This window comes from Psittacula echo (assembly GCF_963264785.1).
Source record: "Psittacula echo genome assembly, chromosome: Z".
NCBI classification, from domain to species: Eukaryota; Metazoa; Chordata; class Aves; order Psittaciformes; family Psittacidae; genus Psittacula; species Psittacula echo.
The window spans coordinates 90,884,488-90,897,826 of NC_137742.1; the positions used below are offsets into that span (position 1 = coordinate 90,884,488).

The 13,339-nt window shown below is 36.6% G+C and overlaps 1 protein-coding gene across 2 annotated transcripts in view; it reads right to left on the reverse strand.

The window, feature by feature from the left end:
- Nucleotides 1-5,290: 5,290 nt before the first annotated feature.
- Nucleotides 5,291-13,339, reverse strand: part of TENT4B (terminal nucleotidyltransferase 4B) — a 50,102-nt gene continuing 42,053 nt past the window's right edge. The window contains exons 8-12 of one of the 2 annotated variants that reach the window (XM_080637858.1): nucleotides 12,891-13,017; nucleotides 12,677-12,780; nucleotides 10,825-10,871; nucleotides 10,070-10,234; nucleotides 5,291-8,775 (exon numbers count right to left, since the gene is read on the reverse strand). In XM_080637858.1, the coding sequence (XP_080493984.1) occupies nucleotides 8,596-8,775; nucleotides 10,070-10,234; nucleotides 10,825-10,871; nucleotides 12,677-12,780; nucleotides 12,891-13,017 (623 nt within the window). In that variant the 3' untranslated portion in view covers nucleotides 5,291-8,595. Of the gene's footprint in view, nucleotides 8,776-10,069; nucleotides 10,235-10,824; nucleotides 11,013-12,676; nucleotides 12,781-12,890; nucleotides 13,018-13,339 lie in introns of both variants that reach the window. The other variant, XM_080637857.1, reaches the window with a different exon arrangement.

Genomic DNA, 13,339 nt, shown 5'->3' on the forward strand with positions numbered 1-13,339 from the left:
GTTTTCCTCCAAGTTGCTGGGATTTTCAAATAAACCAATATAACAACTACCCCAAAACTGAATGGGACCAAGATGAAAAATCCTTTAGTTTCTTACTATTCTGATATCACAGTGCTCTGCTGCAGCAGTGATGGATGGTGCCATTTAATTGCTCACAAGACCAATATCAAAAGCTACCCTGGTACCACTGGACATCATGAAACTACTAAATATAGGATACGAGATTTTAAGAGTCTGTGTTGCCCCGGCAGATCAAACAGTGGGCAACTGGTTATCTAGCTCATGAACGCAAACATGTTCTAGTCACTGGGACCCATTCCTGGTGGGGTCTGTGGTACTGGAAGTCCTTCCCCATTCACTAGGAGCTGGAGGAAGGACTTCAAGCACTACCTTCTCCTTCATGCACCCCCCTCCAGGAAACCACCACCTGTGCACAGTCACTCTGTGGGTTAGTCGGGTTTCTGACATTGTAGCTGTGATTATCTCCTAAACAAACCTGGAGTGAGAACAAGTCACTGTTAACAGGTGGCACATAACTCAGCAAGATGTCTGCATAGTTCTAGTTGCTCTACTGATAATAAGTATAAGCATTTGCTTTTGCATATAAAAAGCTAGAAGTCGTTGAAGCTCTGAAATCAAGAGATTGAGAAAGCACGGATGAAAAAGAGGGTAAATTGATCTCACTAAAATCAGTGGGAAAACTCCCCGTAAATTCAAGACAGCCAGGATTTTAGTGGTAATTATTAAGAGTAAGGCATATAAGTAACCTCAAATTTGCAACAGCGAAGGTTTCTCTCCTTTGCAATAAAATCTAAGAATTTTTAATGATATAGTAACATTAAATTGAGTTCATACTCCATCTTCACTCTTCATACATCATATTATTAACTCTAATCAGCTGAGAAGTGATTAATTGCAGGATAAGCATTGTCTAAGGCCTTAACATGTCCACATGATAGTGGGCTGTACTGGTATTTTTCTGATAAAACTTCCAGGTGGATAGACTACAGAACAGGGGACAAACTTAGCTACCTTCTAACATGATTGTGTAAAAAACCAGATACTTGCTGTGCTTAAACAGTAATCCATCCAGCTCATAAAATTAACTCTTCACCGATAGCAGCAGCCAGCTCAAGCTACAGGAGAGCTGTGACCGCCTGTGCATGCCAGATGAGGCACAAATGTAGGAAAATGCATCAAAATTTAGCCATTGATGAGGATGCAAAACAAGAAATGAAAATAACTTTCCAATAATGACATCAGAAAAGTAAACATCAATTGTTAATTGTAGTTTTCTGTTCTAAGCATCACCAGAATATTCAGATCCTCTCAAAATACAAGTACAGTAATTAGAGTTCACAATTACTGGTTTTGGGGGACAGATTTTTATGTGTAAGTGTTGAGAACTAGAAAAAAGTATATAATACAGAAACTATAGAACCAGCTTTATGATGTTACTGTACTCTATTGCTTTTACTTCAAAAATGCTCCTCTATAATCACCACTGTAATCTAAAATATTGCTTTATTCAGTAGAAGTGCAGTAATGTCATTTGAAGACTTAGGGGTTGATTTAGTTGTTTTTTTCAATCATACTACCCATGCATGTTGAAGTTCCCAAACCAGCACTCTTTGCAACTGACAAAGTTGGATTCCTTCCCTTTTATGTTAATGCTTCAGCTTCCAGATTCCCAAGTTCTGTGTTTGCCTTTACTCTCTGAGAAGTTTGTTCTGGTTTTGATAGGCCATCATGTGACTTTGTTCTGAAGCATTTAGAAGTAGTTAGCTGATAAATGCATTTCTGTAAAGCACCCTGTGTATGGAAGCAGGCCCAGGGAGCAAGAGCTGGCCATGGTGGTCTCTGGCCTCATTTGCTGGAAGAGGTGAAGGCCACCTGCCTGCGCAGCCAGAGGTGCCAGGATAACCCACTGCACTGGCTCCTGATCTCGTAGCTGGTACCACTCTTACCATCTTGGCTTTTGGCCCTACTAATAGTTCTTAAATATTTTTTGTAAGCAATAAAATTCAGTTTTCTCAGCTATATTCTCAGAGTAGTGGGATACTGAAGGATGTAGGATGCACACTCGCAGGCAGTATCTCAGCATCATCAGTTAAGTTACTACAACTTGAAGGTGCTCGTCTGCATACAAACAGAATTGTAAAACAGGAAGCTTCAAACTACTTTCCATAGTTGGAGTATGTGGCTTAGATAATGCACAAAGCGATTCACAAGATGGCACCCATGCCAGCTCAGAGATACTTGGAAGTTTTCAGCAATTAGATTGCTTTATTACGTTACCTTGACGGATGAAATTTGGTATCACAACACACATTTAGTAAGACACACTTTGGGGTGAATAAAGATCTTACAGAAAAGATAACATTTTACAAGTTATTCCTCCCTTGCACTGTCAAAAACTTTGAGAAGAAAAAACAAACACACTAGCACTGAAGGAAGACAATATGAAAGATTTATAGCTGCTGTTGGGTGGGCCATTGATTTTTCTGACTAAGAACAGTCTTTTCAGTTACTGATTACCAGGCAACCACAAGGGAGTTTGAGTCAAGACCCACTACAGTGAAGCAGAAAGTGGAAAAAAAAAACCCCAAAACAACACTTTAGTCAGTCCCTTACTTAGTCTAAGAATGAACATCAGTTTTGCTTGGAAATAGGCCACACGAGGAGGGAATTTGCAAACAGCAACTACTAATGCGTATTTTGCTTAAACCACATTATACTGTTTTTGTAAGAAAAATGTGTCATCATACTCCTGGTACTACAATCTGTTGTACACACACCAGTAAGGTGGATTTGTTTTGGGTTTTTCAGAAATGGGAGCTTTAAGTTGAGAATAGATATTGTTGTGTTACATTGCCAGGTGGCATAAAAAAGCAATTTTAACCAGGTTTATTTTCATATTTCAGTGTCACCAGATCTGGCTCAGTAAGTGAACTTTGGACCTGGGAAAATGCAGCTGAGAGCACAGATTACTTTCTCTAATAGCTATTCAGAAACACTTGATTGCTTAATGATATTTCAGCTCAAGAGTCAAACATTCCTTCATACATAAGCAAAAACAGTTTTATTTACCTGTATGAGAGCATTTCTTTTCTTTCTAAACAAGCAAAACACTCACCACTCTGCACACACGGCTCCTCAGACTTCCTCTACCACCACACAAAAGCATTCCTTACAAGCCAACTCTTGTACTCAGCCAAGTGGTTTCTTCCTCAGGTGTTTTGTACTATGGGAAATTAGCATTTCATCATACAGAAGGACTTGGGGGGGCGGGTGAGAGGGGGGAAATTAAAAAAATCAGCCTAGCATCCAAACATCACATGGATTTGCCCAGAAACTAGCTTCAAATATGGCTGTACGGGGGCTACAGGGACATATTTTTACTTCAGCCAACTCAGATCATAAGGTTTATGTTTTTTCTTTAAAAAGAGCTGCAGCAGCAGGAAATATTCTTTTTTAAGTGTTATCAATCTCCATCCCTTTTCTGCTTCACTATAGCCCTTTGGCCTAGATTTGATAAATGACAATACTCACCACCAGATCTCTGGGCCACAGAAAATAAAGGGTAGCCTCAGAGTTAAGAAAGGATCAGAAGACTCAATTCATCAAGCTTAAGATATCAAGAGCCATCAAGGGTTAAAAGAACATCTTCTAAAGGACTCCTAGCAGGAGAGAGCTGAAAAAAACCATACCAGAATCAGTCTAATTGCCTACAAACACCTGCTTTCTAAACCTGGTGCAGAATGTAGAAACCTTCACATACTTCTGTAGTGAGCAGACTCACTGCTCTGGTCATTCTGTATCTGATAAGAAGTAATGTCAGAGCAAGCTGGCTCATCATAAGACCTGCAGCACCTCATTGTTTGTGCACCCTGGAAGGGAGAAAGACGGTGTTCCTCCAAAGGGCTTTTAATGCAAAAATGCAGATCTCTAAGATTTCTTCATCTTCCCTTACTTACTTGTATATGTAAGTGATTTTCAGGATCCCATAAGCTTTTACCAATTAACTTACAACAACAACAACAAAAAGACTCACATTCCTTTCCCCCCCATTTTATACATATCCAAGTTCCCTACTGGTTGCACTGCTACAGGAAGGAGCAAATGAGAATAAGCAGTTTTTAAGCTGGCTACTGCCAAGAGAATTGTACTGAATGTACTGCCTACTGAAATGTACAGTAGAGGTATCTGTCAAAGGCACTGAACTTCTGTTACAAGTTTTTGGAGTCCACAAATTGGTAAAATGGTCATGGTGAGGAAATTAGTAAACAGACCAAGAATTAAAATAAAAGTTGTTCAAAACTGACTAATCTAAATTGTAGAGTAATCAAAATGAAGATTAATTTGGTCTAGCACTACCATGCTCAAATGCACAAATAACAGCCACCTTCTGGCTCTTGCATTCCTATTTCCTTTTCAAGTAGATACCTGACACAAACTTTGGGCTTGTAAAGACTAATTAAGGCCATTTGAATTTTAATTCTTGTGTTACTCAGAGCATTATCCATTAAGTAACTTGCAAAGGATTCTTGGTATTGGGTAAGTTCTCTGGGATCACCTCTAACATCCTAATAACCAACCTTCAAAAATTAGTTAATTAGTCTCAGAGCAAATTACTATGGGGAAGAGCCGAGTAACTTTGGCAAAGCAAAACCTACAACCGTGAGGTAATTAAACACCATGGGAACTGCAAAGCTGTTTTCAACTTATACATGAAACCATGAATATGTATATGTCAACTGATGGTAAATGACTCATGGAAATACAGGCAAGACAGATTTACATTTAAGTCACTGCACCTGGAAAACATTTTTGAGGAAAACTTGTGGAAACACAACAAATTAGCTAGAAAACTAAGCTCTCAAATTCTGCACTTTCAAGACAAACAATTTCAAGACATGGTAGACTTGATTCTTCAAAAACTTTTTTGTATCATTAAGCAAAAGAATCGAGTTCTAGGAGTCAGCAGAATAAATAATCAGTAAGTTTTTCATTTCAACACTAATTAAATGTTCTTTTTTGTTACAGGCCCTATATAGGTAAATATATTCCCTTCTTGAATAAGTACATACTTTGTAATCTCCTATAGCTTTTACTCTTCAAGAAATAAAGTTGGAGTCACACATTCAGTTTTAACATCTACCATGAATTTTAACATCCATCAAGATGTTGAATGGCTGGCTTGCTTTTATCTGCAAGGCATTTTCAAGATGACACTACTTTCCAGCCAGTTGCTCACATTATATTAGGATGCACTCATGATGACTCCAGATATAAAATCGGAAAGGTCCATTTTGAAAGTACATAAGAGAGTTGCCACCAGCCACTGGACTACTCTTTTCTAAGGATTAAGTTCTAGGAAAACAAGTTTATTATAAACATTCAAAATCTGAGCTGTAAGTTCTGAGGAAGCTGCACAGAAAATGAAGGTTACTAAACAGAATCACATCACGTCTCACAAACAGGAAGGTTTCCTTTCATTTCAGCTTCTTTTCTGCTACTAGGTAGAAGACAGACAAAAAAATAACAAGTAATATAAATCTTTTAACTATAAACACAATTTGAACTATTATTTAAGGAAAAAAAACCTTTAACAAATCAAACTAATGTCAAAAGCAAGATATATATAAGATTTAAGCTTATTTATCTATTTCAGACGGTCTTTCATAGACTACCAGTGGCAAGACCACACGTGTAGCCTGCTCTTTCCACACACAGAGCTGTGAAGGAAAAACAGGTTAAGTGTCAAGAATGGTGATAAACTGCAGTAGTTAGATTAAACATTTATTTTTCATATATTCACAAAATCTTCACAAAAGTATTGAAACTCAAAAAGGAATTAGACTTGAGTCAAATACAGAGATGAAATGTACAAGACAAATGAGCAGGCAAACTAAAAGGTCTTGAAAGTATTTTACTTCAGATTGAAAAACGAACAGTTCAACTGTTCTGTTTAAATAAAGATTTGCAAGATATACAGTATTTTATGAATACAATGCTGGTCACTTGAGGCAATGTAAAATGCCTCAATTTTTCCTTCATGCTTTTTTTTTTTTTCCTTTTTTTTTGCCTTTTTTTTTTTTTTTTTTTTTCTTTTAGAAAGATACTGTTTACCAAAAAGAAACTTGAGCAGTCCAGGAAAAGCTATTTTCCATTAAATTTATGAAAACCATAAATTGAGGCAAACCTAAGATTCCCAATGGAATCAAGATTATCTTCCCGCTACCACCACCTTAAAATTATCACATGCTTATTGGAACACTAATATCTGCACCCTAAGAGTACATCTGCTTTCAATGATGAGGGTGATTCTTCTAAAAACACTTCAGTGTGGTAAATGCAATACACATCTTTGCAAGTATTAAGTTTTGGAACAGTTTTGCTAATAGCAGCTAACAATACTGGATTAATATAATTTATAAATAATTGTTCCCTAGGTGGTGAACATAGGTCTACACATTCACAAGAATCTAAACCAAAATAAATACTGTGATTATGAGTAATGTGGCACAACTTTTACTAGTTCCTATAAAACAAAAGCTCAACATCTGGTGGATAAAATTATCTGATCAAATTAAAATACAAATCTAAAAATTAAAAGAAAAAAAACCCCAAACATTGTCAAATTAACATCATTTAAGCTTAGTGTTTGAGTAAATGTTATGACTTTCCTATTTTTTTGAATTTTCCTTTTTGAAGTAAAAAAAAATTTCCTTTTTGAAATAAGACACTTTAACGCATTGAAAATGTTTATTCATTTAAGTGACGACATCAGTTCTGGTCTTATTTTAGCATTATTTTACTTTAAAATCACTGCACTCATTAGTGCCCATTAAAGGTCACGTTGGTCTGTAGTATTCTGTAAATGTGTATTAAAAAAAGTTTCTAAAAGCTAATAGTACATTTTATGAAAGCATCATCTCCAGAACAGCTGCCGTAAATACAGCCACGTATGCCAACTGCAGGCCTTCCTCTTTAAAGAATTATGTAAAAGTAAATGCCACTTAACTTCCCTGCACTAAAGTGTCCCAGCTCCTGTCCCAGGCTATGCCTGTGTGTGAGGGTAATTACACACGTCGTTCACATTCATGGCATCAGAGTTATTGCAACCTAGATGTGTAATGCAGCTGAACCGGACAAACGCAGAATTCAAATTAAATGATAGCTAGCTCAACAAGAACTACTATGAGATATAAAAAGTTTGGGTCTTTAAGGCAGTACAAAATATATTTTATTATTTGAAGTAATTTTGGCTTTTTAAATAATTAAGTGTAAATATAAAATGCCTAAGAGGGGAGTGAGAAAAAATACTTTAATTGTGAAATTTACTTAAAGCTTCAACAGTTATCATCTCCGACAGGAATTAGCAAAAATATAAAAGACAAAAAAACCCAGATCTGGAAGGGGGAGGGAAGGCACAAACAAAGAGGCATGGGATTAAAGCAGCCCAGGAATGCAAACGTCTGTAACAAATCTAGTTCTGTCATTTGTGGGTTTTTTTTTAAAAACAAACAAACAAAAATTAAATAAACCAATCACCATCAACAACCAAACAACCCCTCCCCCCAACAAGGGGCTTTATCTTTCTTAAAAAAATGAAAGGGTTGGGAAGAGATCACTAAAGGGAGGAAGAGAAGCGTGCAACTATAAAATCCCATTGCCTGAAATGATGGCACTCTAGAAAACAAGGTGAAGGTTACTTCTTCGAGATGACAAACTCAGTGTCTACAGAAAGTACATATACACTTTATGCAAATGAAAAACTTGATTTGCCACCATAAGCCTTTCTTGCAGAGAAACAGCTTTTGCAGATCAAATGTTCTATTACATCTTTTAAATGGCAAGAAAAGAAATTCTGAGCAATATAACTAGTAATCTCTTTATATGGATGTTAAGATGACAATTCAGATTATTTTCCAAACTAATCCTGAGAAAAATTCATGTTTACAATTTAAACAGTAATGTTATGTAAAAAGTATTAACAAATCCACTAATTACAAATGTCAGTTTTCCTATATGGTCATCTATATATACACAATAAAATGGTAAGTATATGCAAAAATAATTAAAAAATCATGCACAAATTACTTTCACCTTTAAAGGCTGGGTTTCCCTCAAAATAAAATTTTTTTCCTTTTTTTCCTATTTTTTGTGTTTTATTTGTTTGTTACCACCCCCTAGACACACTGAGTACTACCTCTACAGGTCAGCATGAGCTGATGGGAAATACATTTATTTTACATTCAAGCTTTTATATCCTAAATGACCCTGTTGTAGCATATGACTTATCAAATGAGCAGCCTTTTCCTCTTTTTTTATGTTTTTCCTTTAAATTTTTTTCTTTTTTTTTTTTTTTTTTTTGTTTTTTGTTTGTTTGGTTGGTTTTTTTTTTGTTTTTAACATTTTTTGCAGTGATCAATCTTCATGATCCGTTCCGTGGCGAGCTGGGAAAAAAAATGCAGTTGCTAATCAATGTCTGAACAGTCTGAAGCTCCGGAAAAGATTCAAGGAGTCACTATCAAACTATCCTGTAGCATGAGATCATTGCACACAGAAGAACAGTCATAAAATAGGCAACTATCTACAAAGGTCTGAAAGGGCCGCATCCCTCTTGTGTTTCCTCTTTTTGCCATGAAAGAAAGGATGGTGTGATTTGCTGCCTTGATGTTGTTTGTTTGTGACTGAGGTACTGTGGCTTGAGTTTGTTGGACCTTGGAAGCCTTTGTTAGAAGAGCGAAATAACCGTGCAGATCCATGCTGTGAAAGAAAGAGAACATGGTAAATCAGTGCTAAAAGGAAATAAAGCATGGCAACTACATAACCCTATTTCAGGATAATGAGGAATTACACTTGAAACAACTCATACAGCAAAAGAAGCCAGGTCACTGCTTAGACAGCAGCACCGTACCATGAATCTTTTACTTTAGTGGCTGCACACAGATATTCATCCCTAGACCCAACACCATGCAGGTCAAGGGAGAGCAAAGCACTTCAAGTTGTGAAAAGGACAGAATTGTTTTATTGCTCCCATTTTGCAACTATCCAAAAAGTGTTTTACAGAAGCAGAAAACCACAATCCAAGGTGACAGATGAAAAATGCTGAAATCTCATCTTCTGTGCAAAATTAAGACAAGAATCTTTTAAGGCCATGACTAACTTTATACCACATCTTTTTACATACACAGAGTATCTCTGATTGCGCATTTTCACACTCCAGCACCAGAATTAGCTCTGTGTAGTCACACACACATTCATGGTATATCCAAGGCCAGTTTGTAAACTTGGTACTAGCTAGACTATCAGCAAATAGGAGGAAAGTTTCCAGCATTAGTTTTCGGGAGCAATATTCCAGACGATTCCAGACTATGTTCCATGTATTAAAGAAGTCCTAAATATTGAAAAAATTATAAAAATTTAAATTGCATATATCCAAAGTATGTTCTATATAGAGGCATATAGTATTTCTAGATTACTGACTTGTAACTCCTCAAAATGAGAAATCCCTTAAATGCATAAACTCTGATAGTTCTCATCGTAAAGATATTTGTCTTTAGGGGCAAACAAGAGGGAATTTTATGTATCAGCAAGCAATCTTCATCTCCTTTAATGAAAGACAGTTCAGCAAGTACTAACAGCTAACAGAGCTGCCAGTCATAGTTTGTAACATATAGTTTTACTAACTGCTTTTCACTAAGTGTAGGCAAGCCTCTTTAGTTTTCAAATTCTGCAGTCAAGACTGGACTGATGTGCTTTCTGCACAAAAGGAAATGGGTACAGCACAGCTGTATACTGCTGCAACTCCAGGTTTCCCAAAATAAAGTCAATCTGATTTCATCTGGTTCAAGGCTGGGAAAGCCACTGTTGCAAACTCCTCTGTGTGAGCTAAACAGAGAACCAGGTGATTTTAGATACAATCAGTGCTCAAAGCTTTTTAACAGGACGATGGGGAGGTGAAAAACGCAGTGTTTCTTTTCAAGAACAAGCTACTCTTCCATGAAGGACGTGTACTGTTCAAATGATTTATACAGTTGTTTCCAAAGGTTTCACAAACCTGAGATTTGCTCGTGTTGCTGGAAGTATTGGCTGTTTGGCTGTTTTGTGTTTTCCCACTTGACTGGGAGGATTCCAGTGACACTTCTTGTGACCCCACTCTGTTTGTGGCAGACTGGCGACAACTCAACTGTTTAGAGGTTTTGCAAGGTGTTCCATCAGAATCCTTGAGGAAAATGTAAAGTATTAGTGAGGTTTTTTAAGTGAGTTTTTCTATTAGTGAGTTTTCTCATAAAAATAAAGCTAGCAGTGGACAAAATTTCAAATGTGTTTATTTTATTATAAATTAGAATTCCTTCAATCCAGAATTCTTATAGAGTAAAATGGACAGATTTTAAAATGTATTGATGCATGATTCTGATTTTAGGATTTAGCTGCTTTTTTTTTTTTTTTTTTTTAACAGAATTCTCAAACACTTTAAAGGTTTTGGTTTTTTTTTTTTTTTTTTTTTCAGCATATGGCTCAGGACTACCAGTCTAGGTTTTTTTAAACACAGTTTTCCCAGAGAAAAGAGGGCTATGTAACTCTCTATATACTGTATTCACTTTCTATGTGTTGTGTCAAAAACATGCTGCAACTTACATGTGTAGAAATTGCATAGGAGGTAACATCTTATGCAAGTTAGAATTCTGGATGTCATAACTAACTGGGATTCCAAACTTACAAATGTATTCTGTGGAAACACAGGTCAGGAAAAAAACAAAACCCAAAGAAACTGAAAAAAAACCCTGAAATCAGAAAACCATCAGTACTTACTACATCACTAGAGCTGGACAATGTAGAGGATGACGATGACAAAGGACCTGATGAAGAATTTGAAGAATGTTTACTAAGTGTTTCTGAAGTTTTATTTCTAGGTTTTGACAGTGCTTCATTCTCTTCAGCAAGATTATTGTTGCATTTGTCTAGCTGCTGAGTATCCACTATCAAGGTTACTCCATTACCTATTAAAAACAAAACAGAAGCATCACCACACAATAACTGCTAAAATATGATGCTTTTCTTCTTTTTTTTTTTAATATATCCCTTGAGGTATTATATATCTATTATATCCAGCAGGACAGGTACAGGCACCTGCACACGTGCATGCTTGTAATACACACAAACATGTATGTACTGCATGCAGCAAGCCAACAACTTGCAAAAGGTTTCCCAAGATCTGTTCATGTACACTAGGAAAACCACCAAGCACTACCTACAATTGAAGCTTGAAATCAGAGAGCTAAGACATGGAAGAAGGTAGTAACAAAGTTCAGATGTGCTGCTTAACGAGACTGATCCACAACACACTTCAACAGCACTCAAATAGCTAGGTTTAAATTTCATTCCTATGAGCCCAACACTCAGCAGCTCCCATTTTATTTCTGCTGGAGCTGCTAGGATCATAAGAACTTCAAATAAGTCTGGTTGCATGATACCCTACCCTGAAAATATGAGACACAGAACTCTCATATCTCGCTAACTTCTACCTTAATTTAAAAAAGAATCAGAACTTAAACCTAAACTAAATCTACAAGATGATCGCTGTAATTGCCACCATTATTTTCCTGATACACGGTTATTTTATTAATGTTTTATGTCACATAAGACTCTCTGGAGTTACCTCTGATTTACGTAGCATACATTTGCTGCTTCGCTAGCTGTGTTTGCATACAAAGGTTAATACATAGATCGTATCAGGTAGCCAGGCATTACTCTGTAGCTTGTGGGACTGAACAAGGGTTGTCTGCCATGACCAGGTTGTGTGGCAGTGCCACAAGGGTCTGCAAACTGATAAAACACAAGTGCTCCAGAAGCACATTAACGAAAGTTTTAAAAACAAACAAAATCCCATCCTAAGGACTTGGTAGTTGCATCATCTTCTCTCCTTAACCCCTAACAAGAGAACACTTCTAGAAGGCAACATTCTAAAATTAACTGGAGAGTATTAGCATTAATTTTAATTTGAAAACTTTCAGACAGCAGATACACCTACACCAAAAGAGGCTGGCAACTGGCTGGTGAAATCAGAAGATGGGCAATGAAAATAAAGATCATTTTAAAGGACATTATCAGCAAGTCCTTTAGCTAGACTTTATGTGTTTCCATTTGTTAGTAACAAGAATCACGATGTATATTTCAGGATTTTTCTGTTTAAAAGGCTGATTCCACTTATGTGGCCAATCCTGGTTTAAATACTGCTTCCATACACATACAGTATGTTAAGCTTTAAAATGAAAAAAAGAGTAACAGAGGGTAAAGATTTAGATTTAAACCAGCGGTCCCAGTAAGTCTTTTAAAAACCCTGTCACCATTTAAAGGACAAAGGAATTGCGACAGTAATGATGCTTAATTTGAAGTTTTTCAGAAGTCTCCTATTCCAAGCCCAGCAATCTTTACGGACCTCTGTGATGGCCACATCTACTGCAGCAGAATAAAGATAGACGTGGTATGGCCTTTCTACGCTTGTACAAATCTACACCTTCTGGATCAGAACAATACGAAAAGCAAAAAAGTGTATTCATATTAAGATACATGCACTGCCTTACACGAGGCAAAAGCAACAACAGAATCTGATCAAAGCATGCAGGAAGCTTCCCAGTATCAGCCATGCTTAGTCAAAACTCACCGTTACATGAAGACTCTGTCCTACTTTGCATTCCCCACTGCTTTGATATCCAGTCTCTGTATGTGGCCACCTCTTGCGTTACTCTAATTATTCTACCTAAAATACTGTAAATGAGGAAAAAAAAACAACAAACCACCCAAAACCATCAACACAATTTTTAGATACACAGAAATATAAGCAATTAATGACTGAGATTTAGACTCATAAAATTTACCTTTCCGTTTCGTTGTTAGGATAATATTTAGCTATTGGGGAAACTGCATGGCTCAAAACAACATAGGCATAATCAAAAGCCTGTTTCACTTGCATGGCACCATAGGAGCTCCTCCCAACATCATTACCTTAAAGTAAGAATAGAATTAAATAAAAAAGTAAGATTGAAACTGCAGTTATCTCCTTTCAGACAGGAGACAAATTGCCCTTACGTCCCAACTCACTGCGGTTACCTCTTGTAGAATAGGATTAGTGGAGCATAACTATTTGAAAGAGCCTAAAGACCTATAGAAATTTACATACACAGAGGTTCAAAATGGCAATTCTCTGGTTCAAAGTGCAAAACATAAATAAAAAAATAAGCAACCATAAAATCCTGCACTGCTTATATTACACATGTAACAGGACTGTCCGGGATGACATTTTTCTAGATCATAAATATGTTAACTC